The sequence below is a fragment of the Microcaecilia unicolor genome, chromosome 10 (genome assembly GCF_901765095.1).
Source record: "Microcaecilia unicolor chromosome 10, aMicUni1.1, whole genome shotgun sequence".
Classification (NCBI taxonomy): domain Eukaryota; kingdom Metazoa; phylum Chordata; class Amphibia; order Gymnophiona; family Siphonopidae; genus Microcaecilia; species Microcaecilia unicolor.
The window spans coordinates 165,369,991-165,395,954 of record NC_044040.1 but is presented as its reverse complement, the minus strand read 5'-3'; the positions used below and the strand labels follow the sequence as shown (position 1 = coordinate 165,395,954).

Genomic DNA, 25,964 nt, shown 5'->3' with positions numbered 1-25,964 from the left:
AAGTTTAAGAAGAGGCGAATTTTGCATCATATTTATATCAAAGACAAGAAAACCCCACTTACAACAAAGTTCTCATCAAGAGTGACTGCAAGAAAACTTAGGCTTTGGAGACTTTCAAGTGGGGAAAGTTGCATTTTACCAAGATAGCTGGAAAAAAAAGAGAGAGAGAGAGAGAGAGAGAGAGAGAGAGAGAGAGAGAGAGAATGAGACCTGAATTCTGCACTGTTGCTGCCTTTCCTCCTGTCCACTTCCCTGATGAGAACAATCCTCCTAGCAAAGGAAGCAGCGAAGCTTTTTGGATCCCTCAGCTTTACTAAGGCCTCGATTGTAATGATGAGAAGGGAAAGTGGCAGGTTTCATCCAATCAGAAGCCGCCTTCCCTAGACAGGACAGTTTGCCAGCTGACCAATGAAAACACAGAGATCCTGATGGAGCTTTGGGTGAAAGAACTAATAAATACTACAGAGCAGAGTTCCCTTTCACTCTGTATCAACAACAGGAAGAAATCCTTCCCACTGAATTACAGATTTCAGTCTATTGGTCTGTAAACACTGCTACACCAGAGTCCATGCACAGACACTTCTGCAGCTTCCCCTCCTTGCGCAAAATCTTTGTTGTCGTCCCTGTTTTGTCGCTGGGATATCACGTCGTTTTGTCAACGGAAGAGCAAGAGCTCAAACTTTTTATGTCCCCGGACTTTCACTATTCAGTGGGATCTATTGCGAAAGTCGGTTTTTCTTTTTGCAGGAATTTCCTGGATATAATATTGTAAATCTGAATCCAAAATGACAAGTCTTGCTGGAGCTGTCCCAAGAATGATGAGACCAGCTCCGGGACAGAATTACCCCAGAAGCGGATTCCCATTAGAAGGTAAGATAGAAGAGGCTTTTAGCATATAATAAGATAGTAATTCCCAGTACAGATACAATCTTAACTGCTAATAAGAGTTGCTGGAAATCATTCAACAAAGACAAAACTGAATGCAAAAACAAGCAAGATGTTAAAAAAAATGTTGCATGAGAGGTAGATTATAAATGTTATTTTAATGTATCCTAAAAGCCCATTGTAAATTGGTAATGTGTGATACATGCCATTGTTTAAACACAGATTCCAGAGTCTGAGATTTTGTTAATTAAAGCCTCTGTTATGAAACGTGGGCAAATCTGCACAGTTTGTAAAAAAAAGTGAAGCATGAAAAAGTTTTTGAAGCAGGGAGGAAAATTAAGTGAAGCAATAAAGAAAATCTATCTATCTATGCATTTTATAAAGCTACAGATCACGAAAGCATACAAACGCAAAACTTTAATTAAAAGAAGCAGACTATCCACCCTTTCCCCACCCCCAATAAACCTCAGCTTTTAGAAAAGCAGAATTGTTCTGTTTCATATCATCTTAACTGCTATGCTTAGAACGCTTTGCTCAAAAAGAGACCAATTGAGTATAATGGACGAAAAACTTTATGAGTAGGTTCTTCAATTCGGTGTATTGTATTACAAACCAAAAAATATTCCTCTCTCCCTCTCTCTCTCACACACATACTTTATTTTTCCTTTGAACTCCTAAGTGGTTCCGGCAGTGTCAGGAAGATTATCCTGTAATCAGTTAGGTAGACCTGCTGTGTTTCTGAATTAACTTGACTTCTGCTGAAGAAGCCCTTGGATCTGAATGATTTACCTTCATGTTTCAGAGGCTTATAATTTTCTCTGTAGGAATATTTTCGTTTAAATCGCACAAAATACATACAAGAGACCAAAAACGCTTAGGTCAGCTTTGCTCACACTTCACAGAACGTTATGAGTACAATTAGTTTCACTTTAACTCGCCCTAGCCAATAGTTGTCATACTTTTTCAAAACCAATCTTATGGTTTTTAGGACTATTCTATTTGCTAAATGCTGAATAAATAATATTAACATTGTATTATTTTATTTCTTCTTCTCTTCTCTCCCCCCCCCCCCCCCCCAAGTGTCTACACCTTTAGGCCAAGGCAGAGTAAACCAGCTTGGCGGAGTTTTTATTAATGGCAGGCCTTTACCTAACCACATCAGGCACAAGATAGTGGAAATGGCTCATCACGGGATAAGACCCTGTGTCATCTCCCGCCAGCTGCGGGTGTCCCATGGCTGTGTGTCCAAGATCCTTTGTAGGTACCAGGAGACTGGCTCCATCCGACCGGGAGCCATCGGGGGCAGCAAACCCAAGGTGAGCCTGATGTCCGAACCGCTTTTATACTGTCCCCGCAACACCAGCTTAGAACAGGGTTGATGAAAGAACTAGGGGGGTGGGGGGCACAGTTATTCATCAGATGGAAGCTGTATAATATTCAAGTTATGAGAGGTTGTTTTCGATATATTTTAATATTTACATTCTGATAGAACATCCGTTTCTTTTCCAGTCTGCTTTTTGAGAGTAAAGGAGGGAGTGTTTTGAAAGAAAGAAAGAAAAAAAAAAGCAGTATTCTATACTTATGCACATCTGTTGTAAATGAAGTTAGAAACAGGCACAAACAGATGAATGCACATGTAGAGGACATATATGTTAATTTATGTTTGATATGAGCTACGTCTGTTGAGGTTTTTTTCCTTCTAAAGTTGCATATTTCAAGAGTTTTGTCATTTTTTTCAAACCCATATCATTTGTGCTTCTATGCTTGCTATAACACATATTGTCAAACTATTTATACGGACTGTCACGTTTTCAAAGTTTCCAGTTTGGAATTTAAACACTGTATCTGATAGTTTATTTAGACAGGAGGCTAGTTTGCCGGTTGTAGTGATTTGTAGTAAAACGATTCCTTATTACTTTCTGCTCAATTCTGTATGCGTTGGTTTACATTATTTATTTATGTATTGTACATGCAACATGCCCTGATAAATGTTGTTGCTTTGGAAAAAAAAATAAAACAAAACAAAACAACAGTATCTACTTTTGTGTGTGTTTTCACTAAAGCAGGTGACAACACCGGATGTTGAGAAAAAAATTGAGGAATACAAGAGAGATAACCCCGGCATGTTCAGCTGGGAAATACGAGACAAGTTACTCAAAGACGGGGTCTGTGATCGAAATACTGTTCCCTCAGGTACTTGGCATCCATTACTATTTACAGTCCCAGCCATTCATCTGTGTTAGTGCAGCAGGTTCGTTCAGGCAATGCAAACTTATTGATTGATGCTTTTGTGGAGGAAGCGTCTTCCCTTAAGGAATCATCTCCTACTTCCATAAAATATTTAAACTTTCATTATTTCATGAATGTTCATCGACTCTGGTTTCAAAGAAAACTAAAGGGAGTTGGGAAGAGGTTAACAATTATAAATCACTGTTCCACGTGGATACAGCAAGTTTTTTTTTTTTTAATTATTATTTAGAAGAAAATAGAACTTTAAATCCATTTTAATGAGAAGTTTGGGAAAAAAATTAATGGAAAAATAGCATACAGATGCAGCCAACCGCTTCTTCTTGTAAAGAACAGATGGTAGTTTGATATTTTCCTTTTTGATCTGAGCCTTCAGAAATCAATTTGTTTTAAGTTAGAAGACAACAATGCATATTTCATTTTTGGAAATATTCTAGACTGTATATTATATTTATTCACTAAGCTGGAATGTTGAGAAATGACAGAATTAGGATGCAATATGATTGTACACGAAATACTACATTCTGCCCGGGGACAAATGGTTACATATTCTCTACATTTATATATATTTTTTTCACCTAGGTATTTTCTTGTAACCGACATGTTTATAGTTTGAAAGCAACGCTTTTTATAAGAGCAGGTTTGCACTGATATCTCCCCAGTACACTCATCTCACCGAGGCAGTGCTAAAACACACCAACTTAGGTTGTTGCTTTAAACTGTAAAGCCTGCTACGTTATTATGGAAGCAGTAAATTCACTTTATTTTTGTCAGACTTGGTTTTTAAACAAGCCACATAAATGATATGACTAGAGATCGATCGATCGATAGACAGGAAACAGATAAACACACCGATATCACAGGCAGCAAGCTAGATAGGTTAGTTATACGGATAGGAAAGTATTCCCAAAACAGCGTTTTAGAGAACAATCCAGTGCAGGCAGGCGGTCGCTGCAAAGTTAATGAGCCTCATTTCTTTTTGTTTGAAGTGAGTTCTATCAGTCGTATTTTGAGAAGTAAGTTTGGGAAAGGGGAAGATGAAGAGGCTGAGATTGAAAGAAAAGACGTAGAAGAAAGCGAGAAGAAGACGAAACACAGCATCGATGGGATCCTTAGAGACAGAGGTATTGTAAGGCCGCTGACTCCCTAATTTTTTGCTGGTTGGGACCCGCGGAGGATCCTATGGTAACTAGTTAGGGAGCGATCCGGGGTTGTTTGCTCTCAGGACAGGTGATAGAATTCCATTCAGCAGTTTGATGAATGTGTGGTATGCATTCCTCTAATGCAAGAGACCTAGTTTCGTTACGAATTTTAATTGTTACCCCTCTGCACTGGGTATTTCTCGGTCTTATTCGCTTGAGTATTGTATATGAATTCGGAGAGTGTGTGGGAAATGCAGGATTTTCCTAGCTGTTTTATTGGCCCTGCTTGCTGGTGATAAAACTCTGACCAAGGTGTGAGAGCTATTACAACTTTTATACCGAAGCGAGAGGAAAGACTTCCTCCTTGAGGGATTCTTTTCGATGTGGTGACCTGTTGATCAGATTGTTATTTCCCTCTAATTCAAAAAAAAAAAAAAAAATAAAGGGGAAACTCAAAGGCCCACGTGAAGTTTTTTTTTCCAGATTCATTTCAAATCCTAGAATTCTCTTCCGTTTACTGTAAATAATGATGGTGTATTTCACTCCTTTTTATGTAGGAAATTAAGGGCCTTAAAAGAGAGTTGTAGGTGATGTCTTTTTTATTGAATTAACTCTTTACATTTCTGATTATCTTTGGAGAATTATATTAATTATTGGCAACACTATTGCTTAACCCTGCTCATTCTGTTTTGACTTGATGAAGGGAGTGTAGCATTGAAAGTTAGTTTCTGAAGATGCGTATTTTCTTCTAAATCATCCTCCTTTCACTACTCTCAACATTTTATTAGGGGTAATAAACTGTTCATTTAAACAATCATCTCAGTTAAAGCCTTTGAAAATGAAACTGTATGAGCATATGAATGACTTTGCTTTGAGTTTGTTCTTTTTGCTCATTATTATTTCAACAGCCCATTTCGAAACAAATATAATACTACCCTTTTACAAATATGTAACCCATTACATTAAATTACTCGCATCCAGTAATTAGCCCGAAAATTCCTTGCAGCAAAATTAATATTTTTAAAACGGGACAGACTCTTCCAAAGTTAATCCTGATCGTGGAGCAGATGCCGTACTTTTGCAGCTTTTGGTGAATCGTCGCATTAGCGGCTGCATATGGTGATGCGAAAGTTCATTTTAGTATCAAAAATATTATTTTCCTCTTTCGGTGGATGATCCGTGAGACATGATGCTCGGACTTTATCCAGCGACAATATTGCCGGGAAGTAGAAGCTCTTTATTTACCGGAACAGTCAAATGAAGAGTTTTAAATTACATAGTTAGTTTTCCCCGGAAAAGGGTTTCTTTACAGGGTATTAAGTCAGTGGTCTTTAAAGTCGCCAATCATACTCTTTCGTGCGTTTTCCTACTGTTCACTGGATGTTAGGGAGACTGAAAAACCAGCTGAAATTACTCACATTAATAAGGAAGGAAAAGGAGAGATACAGCCACAATTCTAGAGGAATTTGCTGTTGGAAGTTGAGGTTTTTTCTAGCACTTTTCTCGAGTGCTTTACCCATAGGCAACTAGAGGAGACAAAAACTGCCAAATGAGCTGGTCAAACATTTGTACAACTTTTCCAGCTTTTACAAAGAAGGGCTTCTATACACAATCTACACTTGGAGATGAACTTGGGAAACAAAGCGGGGAGAGTCCATTGAAGCTCATACTTTAGCTGTGCGCAGACAAAGCTTCAGCTAGCAGCAGCTTGATGCGAACAAAAGAAGGCAACCTTTTTATAATTCAAGGAGAAAAGAAGAGAAAACAGCTCAACAAAGGGCCCAGAAAAGACATTATGGGCTTGCAATGAGGGATGAATTATTCAATGATCTCCAATAGTCACTGTTCGGAGCAGTTTTATGGACTCTCCACCGTGGAAAAAGTGACTTGTTTCCACCTACAAAATGTTCCTAGGCGTTCTAGACGTCTAGAGATGCCGACTGTCTTTCAAAAAAAGGACAACTGAAACTATTCATTTAAACTATAGGAGCCTTGGGAAAAAAATAGATGTCGTGTAAGAAATACCTCAATCCCAGCTCTGTTTTTTTTTATTTAAATCATAGAGGCTTCCATTGAAGCAGCATCCTCAATGTAAAACTAGAAGGAATTGTACGAGATAAAGCCTAATCAGAGAAACCCTAGGATACTTGTGTCTTTGAGCATTACCAAGATCACAAAGATGGAAGAAAGATAGCTTTGCCGAATATTTAGAAATAAACGAGTGTGATTATCCCAGGGGTAAGGGAAGTTGAACAGCAGGGTCCTTCCATATGTTTTTCTGAGGGTTTCTTAGAGGTAAGTTCTACACTGTTCAAAGTAAACTCATGGACATTCGTCAGAAGAAGACTATATGCAGTAGGCCTGCCTGTGAATAGAAACCCCTTTGCTAAAACTCTAGAATCCAGCCTATGCTCTGCTTATAATAGGTTTGGAAAGATCCCGGGGAATTGTGACGTACCTTCACCCTTCATACTGCCCCTGGTAAAAAAAAATCAGTGACGTTCTATGATTTGGACCTCACCGGCATTAGACTGTAGGCAATTGCCGGTGTAGACAAGCAGCCAAGATATAGATAGTGGAATGAGATGAAATTTTTGGTTGCACAAATATACTTCTAAGACACCCTTTAAGAGGACAACTAGCCAAATAAACCAAAAGATTAAAGACAAAGGGCATTGAAAAAATATACACCGTTAGTACTGGATGGACAATTTATTTCCCAAGAATGTACACAATGAATTTCAATACTTGTTATATTTTATTATAAAATCACCTAAGGCTATACCGTTTGATTTCACAAAAATATTCACAGGCACGTTTATAACATTTTGGAGATTATCCAAATGATTGCTAAATTGATGGTTTTGCTGAGTTGTCACCTATGAAATTTGCTACACTGGGGTTCTGGCACCGGCTGGATAAACTTTAGCTCCTGGGATTAGCTCGATTAATTCCCTAGTTGCCTCCCTGGGCCTTCTTTGAACATGAATCGAGGCTTCTAAATGTTTCTGTTGCTGCGCAGGGTGACATTTTAGTGCTCTGCAGAGTGTATTAAAGGCAGCCTGCTGAATAGGGCCCTCTGTTCCCCCCGCAGAGGATGGAATTGGCCCCAAGGCGGCGACACAATGGACTCCCCTCCCTCCCTCTGAGCAAGTTGTATGCGCTGCGCCGCGGAGCGCCCTGCACCCTCTCCCCGGACCCTGGGCTCTGTAGGCACATTAAAGGGTCTCCTTTATTTCCTCTCACTTTCATCTTGGACTAGCCCTCCCTTTTCAGCTCCAGGCAGACATTCGTGAAATTTCTGCCGCTTCCCCCATTTTATAAGGGGGGGGGGGGGGGAAAGAATAAAGTCTTTTAACAAAAGCTCCTAGTAATAGGAAAATTTCTTTTCTTTGGTGACGTTTTCCCTTGTTTGGGATGTTTTGAAACATTTTTGCTTTGTGCTGTAATGGAATTACAGGACAGATGATTACTGTAAACTCGACACGCGACTACAAGCCCCTAGCTCAAATATTTAGCTGCCATGTTACTATTAGACTTGTTGCGTGGACTTTGAAGTGGCTGATGTGATCCGAAGAGCAGCAGGGGCTAGATGGACAACCTGATATTTTATTTTGTGGTTAGAGATATGCTTTCGGATTACTTGTTCAGGAACTGGAAGTTTAAAACGTTGATTTCATTAATAAAGCGGAGAGGAAGACACCAGAAATTGGATTATTTATGCCGAGCAGCACTATTTTCAAAAACCCTTCTTCCCCTTGTCAACTGTTTTCTTTCTGCTGTAAAGCTTAACGTTGCGGACGATTATAACTTATTACATTCTTGATTTATAACTGTTTCTGCTGCAAAAGTAGGCGCGGAATAAAATTCGGATTGTTCTCTTCCAAAACCTTTTTCCAACAAAACACGTCTGGTTCGATTGTTCAGGAACTTAATCTTAATCAACTTAAAAAAAAAAAAAAGCTGTATCGTTTTTAAATTTCATTTACATGAACAAAGAATAAAAATATGCAGAAAGAAAACTTTTCATCCTTGTTTGGTTCTCTGCCTATTCCAGTCCGGTTTGAACGCTTAACAAGCAAAATTAAAAAGTGACAATTACACGGAGGAATTCGCAATTGCCTAGATTGGTCTGATTTATTGCTGTGTGTTTCACTCAATTTCTTCTTAAATTAACCAGAGAGCACTTTGTAGCTGTTCTACTGCTGGCCCTCGGGATTCCTGAGGAACTGTCAGTATGTGTTAGCTTCCCTATCCGTTTAAATAAATGTTAAGCAACAAGAACATTTGATATAAGACGACTTTCCCTTAAACAGTTGTTATTAATAATAGTTTGTCATATTTTATTTCAAACTGTGGAAGTCATTTCCCAAGTTGAGTGCATTAAATGGTCATTCTTATTGCAATGGAGAAAAAGAAAAACGTTTTAGTTAAAAGATACTTAGCTAATTTGTACAGGAGAGCACATGCAGTATGGACATCTTGCTTTATGATCGGAGCTGTAGTGAAAAACTTTCTATGTTTAAGACTTGAGGCTATTTGAGTCATTTTTTAAAATTATACTTTTTTTGACAGCAAAGACAGAACAAAAAATGTGAAAAATCAAGTTTTTTGAACCAACCGTTAAGGGTTAAAACGTGCAGTAATTCAACGGTTTTTTTTTTTTTGGGGGGGGGGGCATAATTATACCTTCAACGGGTTATTTTGTGTTAATGAAGAAAAAGAACTATTACTTTCCAGATATATCTGAGTTTATGGCAGTTTTAGCTTAATTAGACGTCATTTTTATAAAGGCGGATTCAGATAGTCGCTTCTTCCTTCTTTTAATAAAATGATTTCAGTGATGCCAGAGGGTCAAATGGAAAACAGAAGGAGGTTTTTGGCCATGCCTCCACCTCCCCATAGTATAGTGCACTGAAAATAATAGGCGACTTGATGCTCACGGTTTCCCGGGCAGTCAGTTTATGGATGCTAGTAGATGAATGTTTAAGAACTATTAAGAATGTGCATATGTAAGTAACAGGACAGTAAAAGGCAATTGAGCAGTCAGTTCAATGCCTTATCTCCTGGTTGCTCTGCAGTTGTTTTACAACCAGGAATTAAAATTTGAAAAGGAAGTTTTCTGTGTCCCTGGCCAAATATTGATTAAGGGTTGTTTGCTGAATCCATTGTTGTAGAAAACAAGGGCCAGTAGCTCTGCCCCCGATCTCTCATTGTAGGCTGGCTCTTAACCACAGAGATCAAAGTGGGATCATTTCAGTTTTTGACGTGGAAAATCCTCTTCTGCCGCTGAAACCAGCAGTGGACTTCAAACTGAACTAAACCAAGTGGGAGACTTTTCTGGGGTTCCTTTGGTTCTGGTGCAAAGACCAGATGAAGGCAATTGAAATGGTGATAGTATATGCTGAGATACCAAAATGAGGATTAGTATTGACCAAGAAAGGCCATTATAACTTTATGCAGTCAATGGGCTTTTTTATGTTTGAAAATTACATTAGGGAGCACAGGCTTGAAAATTCAGCTTTGTTGTGGGCCAATTTTATTGCTAGCCCCGGAACCAATAAGTTATAAATGAATGAATATCTATCTATCTATCTATCTATCTATCTATCTATCTATCTATCTATCTATCTATCTATCTATCTATCTATCTATCTATCTTGCATTCAATTGAATTTAGAATGCGGACATTCTGCTACCAGTTAAAACTTTTATAAACTCACATGTGGTAAAGATAAGAAGTAGGAACATACCCCACCTGTTCTGTCAGAAATCTTTGCCACCTAGCCCTAATTTTCAAATCTGCTTGTGAATAAAGGACTATTTAGAGATGTCCCAGTCTATGACCTAAACGTTTCTCTTAGGGAAGTGTCTTGACTTTAATATTTAATGTTCAAATCAAGCGGCATCAAGAAAGCAGGCTACACAAGAAGACTTAAAACCAAATTCTATCTGCCTGGCCAAATTTTGCTTTCCGCCACTGAAAGCAGGATCAAACTTGCTCACCAAAGATTTTTTGTTCTAATTTTATCTTTATATTAGCCCATGTTTTGAAGGCAAAGAAGGCTTATCAGACCTGTACGTCCATTTGCCTCTGTGTGTCTCTAACAGCTAGTGTGTTTGTTGTCCAGATCTATACAACATTTTCAGGACATTTATTGTGGGGGGGGGGGGGGGGGGGGGAGAAGGGATATCATCTGTGACAAGGGTGTATTTTTCTAGATTTGTGCGTATTCTCAGACTACTGATGCATGCATGTGTATCACAATTAGGCTCCTGTAGTTCTGGGTGAGAATGTTTGTTGTTTCAAATTAATGTAGGAGAAATAAATTAGGAACCATCATTAGGAAACAATTTGCAACCAATCGCTCATCAAAAGCATTTTCCAGGATGGTAAATGCTCAACTCAGAGTGTGGAAGATCCAAAGGCTGTAGGGAAGAAAAAATAAGAAAAGACAAAATGGTATTATTGAGCTATAGCAGGGTGAGTAGTATAGTAGACTAAGAGCTGGAAAACCCAGGGTCCAAATCCCACTGATGCTCATTAAGACCTTAGGCAAGTCACCTTACCCGCTGTAGAGATTTTTCAGTTTGTTTGGCCCTTTCCCTCAATTTTTAGACTTTATCTCAGTTCCTTTTACATATTTGTTAAAAAGAAATTAACACATTAAAATAAACTTTAATTGATATAATGCATGTTAATTCATAGGTTACACATTAATCTGATTTATATCATGCTAAAGTTTTAAAAGAATGCTAACAAACTGAACGTGTGCTAATGAATGACTGTTCCTGTTAGATTGTGAGCCATCTATGGGTATGGAAATGCCTACAGTACTTGATTGTAGGTTGCCATGAGCTACCAATCAAAGGCATGAGCTATATATATATATATATATATATATATATATATATATATATATATTTACTCAGTTGCCAAGATTAAGAAGGCAAAACAGAAAGGAGTAAGAGAATAATATAAACAAATCATTCAGATAATTGACATAATTAATCAGATTCCTAAAGACACAGTTTCATTTTTCTTTTCTGGTATCTGATGATCAGTGAAAGATTTTGCTTCATTATAATCAAATGACAAATACAATTTAGCATGATCAATAATCTAATATTTGATAGCTCAAAGCTTGATATTCTTGTTAACAGGAGAAACAAATCTACCATGCAGATGAATTGTTCTTGCAAACTATTGACATGTATGAATTCTATGATCATCAACTTTAAGATTCTTCTTCTTCCTTACTAAAGATATAAGCAGATTCCTAGCTGGCTCCATATAAATACCAGTGAAGTATAGAATTAATCAATCTGTCTTATTGCACTTTAGGAGCTAATAAACGCTTGGTCCTTGAGTCTAACATGTGTTAACTCGAAGACCTTGCCCAAATTGAAAATCTAAGAATTTTGTTAGCATGGTAGACATTTCTTGGAACAAGAATCTGTATAATTCTTTTCTACTTTTTACTGGAGGACTAACTACTTAGATTTTCCTTGAGCAAATCTTAGTTAACATTGACATACTTTGATGCTGTAATGTAGTGTTTTCCATGAGGAAAGAGCCAATCCTAGCCTTAGCAGATTCAGCTCATGCACTGATTTTTTCAGATGTAGAATTTTAATTTCATCTTGAAGTAATTAAGACAGAGTAGAATATGCCTGTGTTTTGGAATCTACTGTGTCAAGTCTGCTATTTAAACTTTTTCCAGGCCATGGATTGCATATTTACCTCCAGGGATGGTGAAGTTGCCAAGGAATCTTCGATTTAGGAACTGCTGGGGACCAGTGTGTACCCAAGTGAAGATGACCTTCAGGCTTGTGTCCCCCCCCCCCCCCGGGTCTGGAGTGGTGGCACCAGCCCAGAGATCTCTTCCAAAAATGCTCCTGCCCAGCATGCCCCAAGGTCTGGCGCTCCACTCCCTGAGCTTTCATTTTATTCCTGCTATTTTCCTATCTCTTTCTCCCCACTTCTGCACCCTGGCCTTCCTTGTAATCTGAACATTTGTATTGCCATGGCGTCAGCAACTCTTTCTCTTACTTATTGTACAGTTTATACATCAGCTGTTTGAATGATGTGGGCTGTGAAAAGAGTGACACTGATACCATAGCAGAAGGAATGCCCAGGTTACAAGTGCTGGCAGAGGGGCCAACGTTGGAGGTGAAGGGGAGAAAGAGGCAGGGGTGGAGCAAGAGCAAATGTAAAACTTGGGGGAAGGAGAGATTGGGGGATCCACTTGAGAGAGGGGAGGTGGGGAAAAGTGAGAATTCTCCCATATTTGTCTGGGGGGGAGGGGAAGTGTAGGTAGAGAGGAAGGAGGAGAGAACAGTGACTTCCACAGTGGAGGTAGGGGAAGAAGACAGTAGGGACTCCCAAATGAATGGAGAAAGGGAGGGAAACAGAGATTGGGTGGGAGAAAATAGATACAGAGAGGGGAGACTTGAGAAGAGCAGGGACTTAAGAGTTTGGGAGATGGGAACAAGCGGAGAGAGTGGGTACTCAGATTAGATGGGGTGAGATTTGGAAGACTGGGGACTTGGAGACTGAGTGGAGATTGAAGAGATCAGCAGGGCATTGGTAATGGGTTAGGAAAGTATGAGTGTGGGGGTATTAGAAGGGCTGGGATTTATGAGATAGGGATATTGATGTGGAATGGGGGTAGCAGAAATCAACAAGATATGGTATGATCGACCTGAGGGGTTCAGGAGTGAGTAAGAGACAGTGGAAGCAGAGATAAAGAATGGTTTGTAAAGAGAATGAAAGAAGGGGTTGGAAATGCATAGCCACAAATCTACCCAGTTCCAGGAGGGAACCATTTAGGTTTTTTCTAACTTGCTTCCCTAAGCAGGGTGATATTTGTAGTTCCTGATTCTGCTTATTAGGAATATGTGTGGACTTTGCTGATCTCTTTTGAGCATTCAGTATGTTCAGCCCGATTTGTGGAGGAGTGCTTTTAGAGCTATTATTGGTGCCACTTTGCATGATGAGGAGCAACAATAAAGGAGAACCAACTGCTTTGCTGGTTTAAAGGTCAAATGTTCCACCTGTGTAAAGGGCTAGACTCATCTCTAATATTCCCTAGATGTGGGCGGGGGTGGGAGGAAAGATTGGAGGCCTCCTTCAGAATGGACCATAATCCTGCTGGGACTGAATTACATGGTAGGTCTGCATGTCCACCTTCTCTTTCTTGCTTCACAGTTCCATCTTCTTTCTCTCTCTCACGTCCTCCCCATCCCTCTCCATTTCCTCTCATCAACTCTTTAGCCCTCTGGGTCCTTCATACCATGCATTGATCCCTTCTCCTACCCCCATTTCACATCCTTAGTCCAATCTCATACCTTCCACTCAGTAAAGGAGTAACAGAGGACTAGAAAAGGAGAAACGATGGCAGGAGCTAGGAAACTATGTCCTACTCAGTGCTACATTGGATTGTCCCTGGTTTGACAAGGTCTTTAAATTTTCCTCAGCTTAGACTTTGATCTTCCAAACTTTAAGATTTACGTACTTCAGTAAATGTGTTCACTCGAGACATTTTAATGTGTGACAGGCTTTCTATCATCTTAGAATTGGTAATTTATCAGCACGTTTTCCCCCAATCTCACATCTCTAGGGCTGATGCTTGTGAAGGCATACCTACAGTAATTTAGTCTGCTTCTTGTATTGTGCCTGTAATTTAGTACCTTCTTTGCAGCAGGGGCGTAGCCAGACAACAGATTGTGGGTGGGCCTAGGCAAGAAGTGGGTGGGCACCAAGTGTTCTCCCCCCCCCCCCACTACCATCACCAAAAAAATATCTAAGCTGGCAGGAAAACACTTCTTTCCACCTTGTCAGTCTGCAAAGGCATGCGCTGAAAACTGAGCATGCGCAGGTTCCAGTATCGTTGAGAGTAGCGTTTTTGTTACCATTAGGCGGAAGTCTTCAGCTGGCAGAGCTTGGGATCCCCACCAGCTACCGCTAAACTTGTGCTACTGTTGGGTGGGCCTAAGCCCTACGTAGGTGGGCCCTGGACCACCCAGGCCCACCTGTGGCTACGCCACTGCTTTGCAGTAATTTGTTCCAGCAGGAAAGAGAGAGAGAGAGAGAAGATAATGTCAGGATGTCCACCAGTGCAATGCAGCACCACTTTATCACTACACTTTGCAAAGTACATCTTCTGCAGGAATGCTACATAATGATGTTTAAAAAAAAACCTGCAAAACAAAATAAATAAACAAAAACCAGTTTTTAAAAAACCCTACAAAAGAAAACAAACAAACAAAAAAACAAACAAACAAAAAACAGTTTGCTGCTGCTCATCTTTCTTTGCCATCCAAATTTACACTGGCTGAAAAGCAGGGAAAAAGTTGGTCACATGATCAAATTGTCAAATTTGGTCAATTTGAAGAATGTGTTCCTTTTTTTTTTTTTTTTCTGGGCCTGGGGTTTGCCCCACAGGAGTATCCACTTAGGACAAGAAGCTGAAATGGAGACGCTTTGAACAAATTTGTCTTCCCAAGGATCTCTAACCTAAAGGGCTGAGGTCAATGACTGTACTATAAACATTTCCACTATCAGGCACAGTTCCTTGAAAGTAGTGTTTCAGTGGCACTACAAGCAATGCCCTGTAAAAGTCTTCACACCCTTGTACATTTTTCACATTTAGCTGTCTAAATAATACAATTCAAAATGCATTAAGAGCTTCTTTTACAAAGCCACACTACTGATTCCTGTGTGGCAAATGAGAGGAAGGCCATTCAATTCCAATGGGCTTCCTCTCATTTGCTGCACCAGGAATCACTAGCACAGTGTAGTATAAGGGGCCCTAAAGTAGGAATCTGTTTCATCGATGTATACAACATATTCCATATCTTCAATGTTGAATATAGAAATATTAAAAAAATAATAATTAAGAATAACACTCAGAAGAATCACTAAACCATATAGTAAAATGTTGGATCACCCAAATTACAATTTCCTGCCCCTCTGGTTTCCCACTCCCTGTAAAAAAATCTCTTCCAGGAAAGTTTGAGCTTCTTATCTTTCCCCCTAAACCAACCTCTCCTCTCCCATTCTCTATTTCTGTGGATAACACTCTCATCCTTCCTGTCTCATCAGCTCATAACCTTGGGGTCATCTTCGACTCCTCCCTCTCCTTCTCTGCACATATTCAGCAGACTGCTAAAACCTGTCGTTTCTTTCTCTATAATATCACCAAAATTCGCCCTTTCCTTTCTGAGCACACTACCAGAACCCTCATCCACACTCTTATCACCTCTTGCTTAGACTATTGCAACTTGCTTTTCACAGGCCTCCCACTTAGCCATCTCTCTCCTCTTCAATCTGTTCAAAATTCTGCTGCACGACTAGTATTCCGCCAGTGTCATTATGCTCACATTATAGCCCTCTCTTCAAGTCACTTCACTGGCTCCCTATCCGTTTCTGTATTCAATTCAAACTTCTCTTACTGACATATAAGTGCATTTACTCTACCGCTCCCCAGTACCTCTCCACTCTTGTCTCTCCCTATGCCCCCCCTCGGGTACTCCGTTCTGTGGATAAATCTCTCCTGTCTGTCCCCTTCTCCTGGGCTTGTCCCATGTTTCGTTTAATTCAGATACTGTTCTTCCTTTCCACCACCTTCTCTGGGAGACTGTTCCATGTATCCCATCACCTTTTCCTCTGGAGTCTACCCCCTTTCACCTTCATCCTGTGCTGCCTCATTCCAGAGCTTCCTTTCAATTGGAAGAGGCCAGCCTCCTGTGCACCTAAGAATAGAAGGCCAAATTATGAAGATGCCAAGTCTTATTAGGAGTGTGTCACACTTATTTGAAGGTTTTCTCACCCCCCCTTTGAATCCCTTCTCTCATTAGAGCTGAACCATGGGCCCATGTTGTCTTTTTTTAAGTGTGGGTGCTTTGTCAATAAAATTTTGTTTATCTAAAATTTGGCTGCTGGAAATTCTTTAGATCCACCCCTACTCTTTCTTCCAGGTACTTTTTACCTAGGGATGCTCTTCCTGTATTCTTTGTCTGTGATTTGGATCTTTCAGAACATACATATGTATGTGCCAGTACATAAATGTTTATGTGTCCATTTTGACTGCATTGATATTTTAGATATTTACGTCTCTAAAATGGATGCTCTCTCCATTCCTAAACATCACATAAATACTTATTTCATCAATGTATTTCATAACAGGTTCTATGTCGGCAGGTCCTGTACTAAAATACTAGTGGAACTTGAAATGCCTGGATGTTTCAATTGTGATTTGTACATGCTTTCTAAAAACCACCTCTATACGTGTACATAACAACTCTACCTCTGCTTTGCGTACACTAAGATATAAATAAAATGTTATGGTTTGTGGCAAACAAGATTGCCCCTGTTTTTCTGCAGCAGTGGGCAAGCTTGTAGGGTAGGTACAATTTATTTTTAAGTCTGTTAAAATCAAGACACACCCCTAAGAGAAACTTTCAGGTCATAGACTGGGTTATCTCGTACTGTAAATAATGCCCCATGCAGAACATAGGCAGGTTTGAGAATTAAGGATAAGTGGCAAAAATCTAAGATAAAACAGGCAGGGGGAGGAGGATGTAATAGATTTTTTTTCTACTTTTGGCGTCATTGTGTGTGAATTTATACAATCTGCATCTGCTAGCAGTTTGTGTAAAAGTAGGTGCAGTCTATCTTTGGCTTACTTTTGACGAGCATATGTGTCCACAAAATTTGGTAAAAAAGCTCTTTTCTGCATGCATAGCAAACTTCACATATGAAAAATATTTATCAAATTAACCCCATAATGGACAGTTTAACACTGATTATTGCCTTCCCTTAATGGAGAATCCTTTTCATTATTTTGGGCATCAAAAACCCTGACATTAGTTTGATTAAGTAGGAAGAATTACAATGAATAGATTTGATTTGGTTACTCATTTAAAGACTGTTCAGTTGTACTTTTTCTGTGCTGTATTTGTTTATGATTTTTGATTGGTGTTTTTGAAAGGAATTGGTCTGCCTGGTTAGGTTCAGTGTGAATATGTGCTTTAAGAGGTAAATTTGGAAAATCTTAGGTGCCATTTCCATTTCTATAAAATGAGATTGCAGATGGAAATCTTTATATACGTATAAATAGCAATTTTTTTGAAATGGTGTTACTTTTACATATATGTGGCAGCTTGCAGGCATTTAAAGGAGACTTGTTCGGCATGTGGTTTGGGTCATCTTTCAAAGCATACATACATATATTCTGTATTTTCAAATGGCAATACAGATATATATCAGAAAACATCCCTGATGGCATTTGCAAGCACAACCACTGGCTAGTTTATTATTTGTACTGGGGGTTTGGAGAAGTGTTTGAGGGGAAATTACGCTTAACTTTCTGGTGTTCAAATTTACCACCCTTTGAAAAATGCTTGAGTTTTGGAAGAAAACCCTAATCAGCTCCCCACCGACATGTAGGTTTACAAAATCCTGTCACCTATACATCTAAGTATACATGTCTCATCTGCACGCAACCTCGGAGTCATCTTCGACTCCTCACTCTCCTTCTCTGTGCATATCCAGCAGATAGCCAAGACCTGTCGCTTCTTTCTCTATAACATTAGTAAAATGCGCCCTTTCCTCTCTGAGCACACCACCCGAACACTCGTCCACTCTCTCATTACCTCTCGCCTTGACTACTGCAACCTATTCCTTGCTGGCCTCCCACTTAGCCATCTATCCCCCCTTCAATCCGTTCAGAACTCTGCCGCATGCCTTATCTTCTGCATGGACTGATATGCTCATATCACCCCTCTCCTCAAGTCACTTCACTGGCTTCCAATCAGGTACCGCATACAGTTCAAGCATCTCCTACTAACCTACAAATGTACTCAATCTGCAGCCCCTCATTACCTCTCTACCCTTATCTCCCCTTACGCTCCTACCCGAAACCTCCGCTCACAGGACAAATCCCTCCTCTCTGTACCCTTCTCCACCACCGTCAACTCCAGGCTCCGCCCTTTCTGCCTCGCCTCTCCCTATGCTTGGAATAAACTTCCTGAGCCCATACGCCAAGCCTCCTCCCTGTCCATCTTCAAATCCTTGCTCAAAGTCCACCTCTTCAATGTCGCCTTTGGCACCTAACCATTCTACCTCTATTCAGGAAATTTAGACTGCCCCAATTTGATTGACCACACATTTTGTCCATTAGATTGTAAGCTCCTTTGAGCAGGGACTGTCCTTCTTTGTTAAACTGTACAGCGCTGCGTAACCCTAGTAGCGCTTTAGAAGTCTTAAGTAGTAGTAGTAGAAGATGGGCTGTTTGCAATTACATAGGATATGTCAACATAGGATGTGTCACTGCATGTCATCACCAAACAAAAAGAGCAGAAAAAAGTACATGGCACTTTGTGCCCTCTTTATAAGATGCCCTAGTGTTTGCCTTGGCTTTTGAATTACCTTTGCTGAGCTGACGCTAATACGATCATAGGGGATGTCCTTGAGACAGCTCATTTCGGAGCGAAACGTGCATGTCGGGCAGCTGAACCCCTGGGTCTGATAAAATCAAAGAAAGAAGATAAGTTCAAATTTAAATTATGGACTTGAATAAATAGAATGAATAAGTTAAGAATATTTAAAATGAACCAATGAAGAGGTTGATGTTTGTTAATATCGCCAGATTGAAAAATCACTGCTGATTGAACATCACTGAGGTTCATGGGAAATATATGTTATTATACTGAAGATCTGAAGAGTGCTGTTGGGTGTTGAACACTAAATATGAATTGATTTTGGACTGGATAGTAAGAGCCTATATATGTGTGATTATATGTATCCAGCTCTACAAAGTATTATTTTGCCTGAATAGTGACTAGTGTTTTTTTTTAGCATACACTAAAAATTAGTGCGCACTAACTGTATAGATGCCCACTGGAATATTATGGGTATCTACACAATTAGCCTGCGCTAATTTTTGGTGCGTGCTAAAAATGCTAGCGCGCCTTTGTAAACAGGGCCCTTCATGTTTTGTCATTCGCAAACAAAAAAAGCACAGTGGACCTTCAAGAGTGGGTTGGCAGCCAAACTTTAATGAGGGTCCCGACCGGGCCATGTTCACTCTAGCAGGAAGGGTACACTCTTTTTCTGAAACAGTGTGCCCTCTTTCCACATAGAGCTAAATTCTATATATGGCACCTAAAAAATCAGTGCTGAAAATACCTATGTAAGTGGTATTCTATAAGCCATGCCTACAGTTTGGTGCAGTTTATAGAATAACCACTTAAGACCAGAGGTGTGCATAAATTTAGGTAACTAACTTTACTGTAGCACTGAGGGACAGCATTTTTATTCTGGTAACTGTACTGAGGAGCAAGTTTTGCTGCTGCACACGGTCTTTATACCTTTGTGACCCCCTGACGCAGGTACTGTGTGCTGAAACATGGCCCGTATCAGGTCATTTTTTGAAAATTGTTTCCTAAGGCTCTTGGTGCTTTCTTTTGCTATTTGGACTTTGTTTGACCTTTGCACCCTCTCTTTGCTGTGCTGCATGCAAATCGAAAACATGCCTAAATTTGCATGTGCAATGTTTGGCAACCTTTATAGAACCAGAGGGATAATGCACACTATTGTCAGCTAATGACAAAACAAGAAAATGGTGAAATGAAAATAATATAAAACAGAAATTCTCATAAATGATATGAGAAATGACAAAAAAAGAACATTTTTTTGGCTGCCCGTCCCTAGGAAGAAGTGGTATATATAGATATGTGTTTCTATTTGTATCTAGAAAAGAAATAGGGAGTGGGAAATGGACCACATGATCCAGAGATGAGTGAAGACACTCTGTTTATTTAAAGGATTGTTTATTAGCAGAAGACTCAACATTATACTGTGTTTCGGCCATAGGCCTGCCTCAGAAGTCGAAGAAAGACATACATAAAACAATGTGAATACTACATAAAATGACATTAAAAAAAATACCTACTTATGACTTATATGTTGTGTATGTTTACTTATCTGCAGACTTTACGAATTATCATATAGGTTCCTATTGTTCTTTTTCATGTATTCACGTTACTTATTATTGATGTAACTATTATTAGATATGGCTTGGTAGATTTATTTCAACATTTGTTTTTAAGATTTTATTTGTGTTCATTACAAATTTTGATAACATACTTATGATTATATATGTTTTTTAATGTCATTTTATGTAGTATTCATGGAATGTCTTTGCTCATTTCTGGATCGCGTGGTCCATTTTCCATTCCCTATTTGTTTTCTGTTTGTTCCCCGTGGGATTGCGACATTCCTCTGCTTTGGCAGACATTCTGTTCTTAGTGATGACACTCTTTTTTTTGAAAATATTTATATTTTCTGGTGTGCGTAGCGGACGCACATAAAAAATGAAATTACCGCATGGGTCACGTGGTAGCTGGGTGGTAACTCCATATTGGCACGCATTGGGTGCACATAGGCACCTATGCGGCTTAGTAAAAGGGCCCCTATGAGTTGTTTTCAATCTGCTGGTCATTAATTTCATACAGTGCCCGCTTGTTTTTGCGTTGTTTGAATATTTTTTCTGTATTTAACTGTTCCAACACACCAGAGATTAAAATGTCTAGTGCTGAAAATAGCTCAGACTTTCAAAGTGATGGCTAAGAATGCTGGATGGTATTTGTGTTTACTCTGGAATACTAGGAAGAAGAAAATTAATTGTATAGAAAATGCAAATCTCACAGGATTCAGTAAAACAAAGGCCCTCATTTACTAATGTATATGACTCGTTAGTGTAAATTAATTGACATTAAATGCATAGTTAGTCAAATAGGCCCATTAAGATTAATGGGGCTTGCCTTCTGCAATGTGCGTTAAGTCGCATTACCATGTGTTAATGTGATTTAATGCATGTTAACACATTAAAGCTCTGTTGTAAATGAGAGGAAAAATTTGCTACTTGCATAGATTATTTTTTCCAGTCCAGATTTTCCAGTCCTCAGCTTTGGTGCCTCAGCCATGGTGCTAGTGCTAGTGGAATACAGGACTGGCCCTACCATTGAACACTGTGGGGTCGATGCAGAAAGGCTGGTGGGACAGCTGCGCATGGATGTCTGAGCACATAGCTTTTACTAAGAGACTAATAGTATGGCATGCATTAAGTTAATTATAGGCAAAATTTATGCAACTGGGGGGAAGAGTATGCCAGATGCATGACAAAAAGTGTCAGCATACGTCAGGCCTGCTCTTCTGCTCCTAAATATGAGCTTCTCATGAAACACGCACGTGTTTTGTTCAGAAATGTGCACATGTTTGTTGCTTACCACCCAGATGCAAAACTTGCATGGGGCTTCCTTCCTATTGCAAAACAAGTCAAAATCAACACTTAAATGTGAAAAATCCACAAGAAATTCTCTCCATAAAACCTATCACACAGCCTCAGACCTTGTGTTGTGTGAGAGTCAGAGTAGACAGTGTACTCTTGGCATGGGATATGTTAATTAGCTTGTTAGCATACATTTTAATATATCCTGTGCTGTGTCTTCCTGTGCAGCTAACACCTGTGTATAATTCCATTCTGCATCGCTGGGCGCCTGCAACCTGTGTTCAGCCTGCGTGGTAACCCCATGGCTAAACCTGTGGTTGTGCTTTTTGGTCTCTATTGGCAGCGGCAGCAAACTGAGAGGAAATGTTTGGTCCCCCCAGTCTACCCTTGGGCCTCCTTCAAAAATCTAGATCTTGCTACAACCCTACTTGGCAGTTTCTTCCTGCCCCTCTCTTCTTCTATCTTATTTGGGAATAAATACTGGAATCTGGCACCATGAACCCTCATTTGCAACTGCCCAGGGATTTTTATATTCCCTACAAACATACATAGTTTGTTCACTGCCCCAAGGCTCCTTTCAGAACCCTCCAGTTATAGGCTGTGAACCTGACCACACTGGTTGTTACCCATCAACAAGGAGCAAAGGTTTTCTTCCCCTCCCCTCCCTTCCCCCCACATTCTTTCACAGCATTTCCAGCACTGTCACTGACCCAACTAGATTGACCCAGAAAGTTTCAGAATATTTTTCTGTCCACACTATGGACCACTTTGTAGACCTCTTAGCTGTGTCTTCTCTTTGGTAGAAAATTTTCCTTCTCTAGGGTTAGGGATAAGACCAGTGTTATATATGATGTTGACATCTGACCCAATTCTTTTGAAATACTTATGAATACTAAGTAATTGTGCTCTACTGTAGTGCACATTGGCATCACCGAGTTCTAAGGCAGAAGGTAGCATTTAGTGCTGCCTTGAAAAATGAACTCCTTCCTATATATATTTAGAGACATCAATATTATGCCACATTGGGAACATATAATTTGACATGTCTAACTTAGACAGTTGTACATCTTGTGTATGTTTAGCAGTGCTATTTAGGGAGTACTGCTGAATATCCATGTATAAGTTGCTGAATTAGATGTATCAAGTTATACCTGCTGTTTATGTGGCCTGCTTGGCTATTTTATACATGTGGAGCAGTGTTTTAGAAAAGAGACCAACTCAGAATGTGGATGTCCAAGTCAGAACATCTCAAATGGGCATCCAGCATGAACATCCATTTTGCAAATTGAAACATCCAAATTATGAATGGGATAAGAACATCCATGTTAAAAATGGCCACACTGAGCTAGAGCAGTGGGTTGAGCATCAGAGGAGCCAGGTTCAAATCTCACTTCAATTGTTTATGATTTTTTTTTTATTATGAGCTCTCCAGGAACAGAAAAATACCTACTGTACCCGAATGTACGTAACTTCAATAGCCTTCATGCTTTCAGATCTATTATATATTCAGGTGCAGTATTTATTTTTCTGTCCCTGGAGGGCTCACAATTAAAATAAATGAGCTGAAGTGGGATTTGAACCTGGACCTCTTGTCTTTAAGTCCACTGTACTAACCATTAGGCTATTCATTACAATTGTACAGGGCTCTGTTAAGAATATCCATAATACCTGAAGCTGTCATAGAGCCCGGTATCACATTCAGGGGAGAGAGAGGGGGACAGCAAACACTGGGGGATTAAGGAGGTGTATAACTCAGAGTACCTTTCTGTAACCTGGATGTGACAGGTACCAGGTCTAAATAACAACATCCATCTTTTTAAACGTGGATGTCCCTTCCCCTTCTGTGATTGGAGTTCGATGGTCATATTTTGGGCCCTCCCTAGTCCTGCCCAAAACACGCCCAGACCATGTCCCCTTGCCATATGGATGTACTGCATTGTTAGACATCCATGTCCTGCCTTTGTAAAATTGGGATTTGGACATCCTTGCAATAAGAACATCTAAATGCCAGTTTTCAGAAGCCCAAAACAAGAATAAAGCTTCTAAAATAACCACCTTAGGGGGAGAGTTATCAACTTGGCTACCATGAGATGAATTATTTTACTACAGTTATTAGTAACTAGGTCTCATAGTAGATGACGGCGGAGAAAGACCTGTACGGTTCATCCAGTCTGCCCAACAAGATAAACTCATATGTGCTGCTTTATGTGTATACCTGACCTTGATTTGTATCTGCCATTTTCAGGGCACAGACCATAGAAGTCTGCCCAGCACTAGCCCCGCCTCCCACCACCGGCTCTGCCACCCATTCTCCGCTAAGCTTCTAAGAATCCATTCCTTCTGAACAGGATTCCTTTATGTTTATCCCACGCATTTTTGAATTCTGTTACCGTTTTCATCTCCACCACCTCCCATGGGAGGGCATTCCAAGTATCCACCACTCTCTCCGTGAAAAAACACTTCCTGACATTTTTCTTGAGTCTGCCCCCCTTCAATCTCATTTCATGTCCTCTAGTTCTACCACCTTCCCATCTACGGAAAAGGTTTGTTTGCGGATTAATACCTTTCAAATATTTGAATGTCTGTATCATATCACCCCTGTTTCTCCTTTCCTCCAGGGTATACATGTTCAGGTCAGGGAGTCTCTCCTCATACGTCTTGTAACGCAAATCCCATACCATTTTTGTAGCTTTTCTTTGCACTGCTTCAATTCTTTTTACATCCTTGCATAAATGGGGCCTGTGTTAAAATAGTATGAGTTGGTGGTAAAATAACATATCTTAACAGCAGCCCACATAGGTAATTTCACCCCTATAATTTTATAAGAGGGTGCAAGTTTAAGAGGGTAACAGATGCCTACTTAGGTGCTATTTTATAACATATTAAATGTCAGCAGATAAATACCTGCATGGTCCATCCAGTCTTCCCAATAGTCACATTCGTTATCAAGGCTATATTGGACCAACAATCCAGTAGTATTAATGCAACATATTACTTTCTCCTCCCCCACTGAGATATACAAGATCTGCACTCATAAAGTACAAATGTGGAATAAAATAAATATCCAAAAATCCAGACCTGACCTACTAAATTTGTAACTTGTATAACTTGTTGGACCTCAGCTGTGATACACGGTGGTTTTATACTCTCATACCACTGTGACTTTACTCGCTCACTTCATCTTCTGTCTTTTATTATTCCAAATTAAGTTCTTGCTTTTTTTATAGCTAAATGTTTTTAATACTCATCTGCAATATATGCATTCTCTCTCATCTGTTCGCTTGGGAGGGGGTCACTCTTCTGACATGTTTTGCTATATGCTTTTTCAAGAAAACCCTCTATTCACTTAACCCGACCATATTGCTGACTCCTTTGCAACCACCCTTGAAACATCCAAGGATGGTACCCACAGCATCCCAGGCCAGTGGGTCAACTGAGAGGTCAGGTCCCCCGGGGCAGCACATGCTCCCTTGCTGGCTGCTGGGCTCAGCAGTAGATCTGACACCTGGCCAATCAGGTGGCCAGATTTTCAGGGTGCAAGAGAGACAGCAGGATAGAGTGGTGACTGTGAGGACAGTGGTAGCCCCACTGGGGAGGACTCTGACACACTATCTGCTCCTGCAAGGCCCGGGCTATTGTCAGCAGCTAGGGGATGGGGTGGGAGAGGTGGATCCCAGAGGGAATGGGGAGGGGAGGGGAGAGGAGAGGGAAGGCTGTAGGCCATCTAATTGCCATGTTGTGGTGGTGTGTGCCGGGGGAGGGGATGGGTGTGTGTGTGTGTGCTTGGGGAGGGAGAGAGTGTGTGTGTGGTGGTGGTGGGAGATGTTAGAGGTGTTGCACACAAATAAAATGAAAACTTTTGTCAGAATGAGTCTTTGTCTGGTGCGGACAACCAGCTGGTGTACTCCCTAGTCATGAATCTGGTGGCTGCTGCTGTGGTTGCTGTCCCTCCTCTGGCAGGACGTGTCTTCTTTGTAGAACTAGGTTGTGGGGAATGCAGCAGGCCATGAATATTTTGGCCACCATTTCAGGGCTGTAGAGGAGCTCCCTTCTGGAACAGTTCAGCCATCAGAATCTATTCTTGAGTTGTCCAAAAATGCATTCTATGATGGAGCAGGTGCTCTTATGCCTCTGCCTTATTTTGGGGGTGGACTATGGAAGTCATGAGCCAGGTTTGCTGGGGGGTAGCCTCTGTCACTTGTGGGGGAGGGTGACACAGAATCACAGACAAGGGTGAGTATTGGCTGGAATGATGACCTTCTGGAGGTTGGATTAATGGGGATTGTGGTGGCATCTAGAGGGAGGGAGTGTATTGAAGGTTAGGAGGGGGGAGGGGTATGTAATTTGGAAATTCCTGTACTGTTTTCTTAGGAGCCAGCCTCTGGTGATCTCC

General features: G+C 40.2%; 1 protein-coding gene across 2 annotated transcripts in view; it reads left to right on the top strand.

Moving 5' to 3' along the window:
* The first annotated feature begins 597 nt into the window (after positions 1 to 597).
* Positions 598 to 25,964, top strand: part of PAX3 (paired box 3) — a 157,785-nt gene continuing 132,418 nt past the window's right edge. Inside the window, exons 1-4 of one of the 2 annotated variants that reach the window (XM_030216170.1) lie at positions 598 to 870; positions 1,966 to 2,201; positions 2,952 to 3,078; positions 4,122 to 4,256. In XM_030216170.1, coding sequence (XP_030072030.1) covers positions 786 to 870; positions 1,966 to 2,201; positions 2,952 to 3,078; positions 4,122 to 4,256 — 583 coding nt within the window. In that variant the 5' untranslated portion in view covers positions 598 to 785. Of the gene's footprint in view, positions 871 to 1,965; positions 2,202 to 2,948; positions 3,079 to 4,121; positions 4,257 to 25,964 lie in introns of both variants that reach the window. The other variant, XM_030216169.1, reaches the window with a different exon arrangement.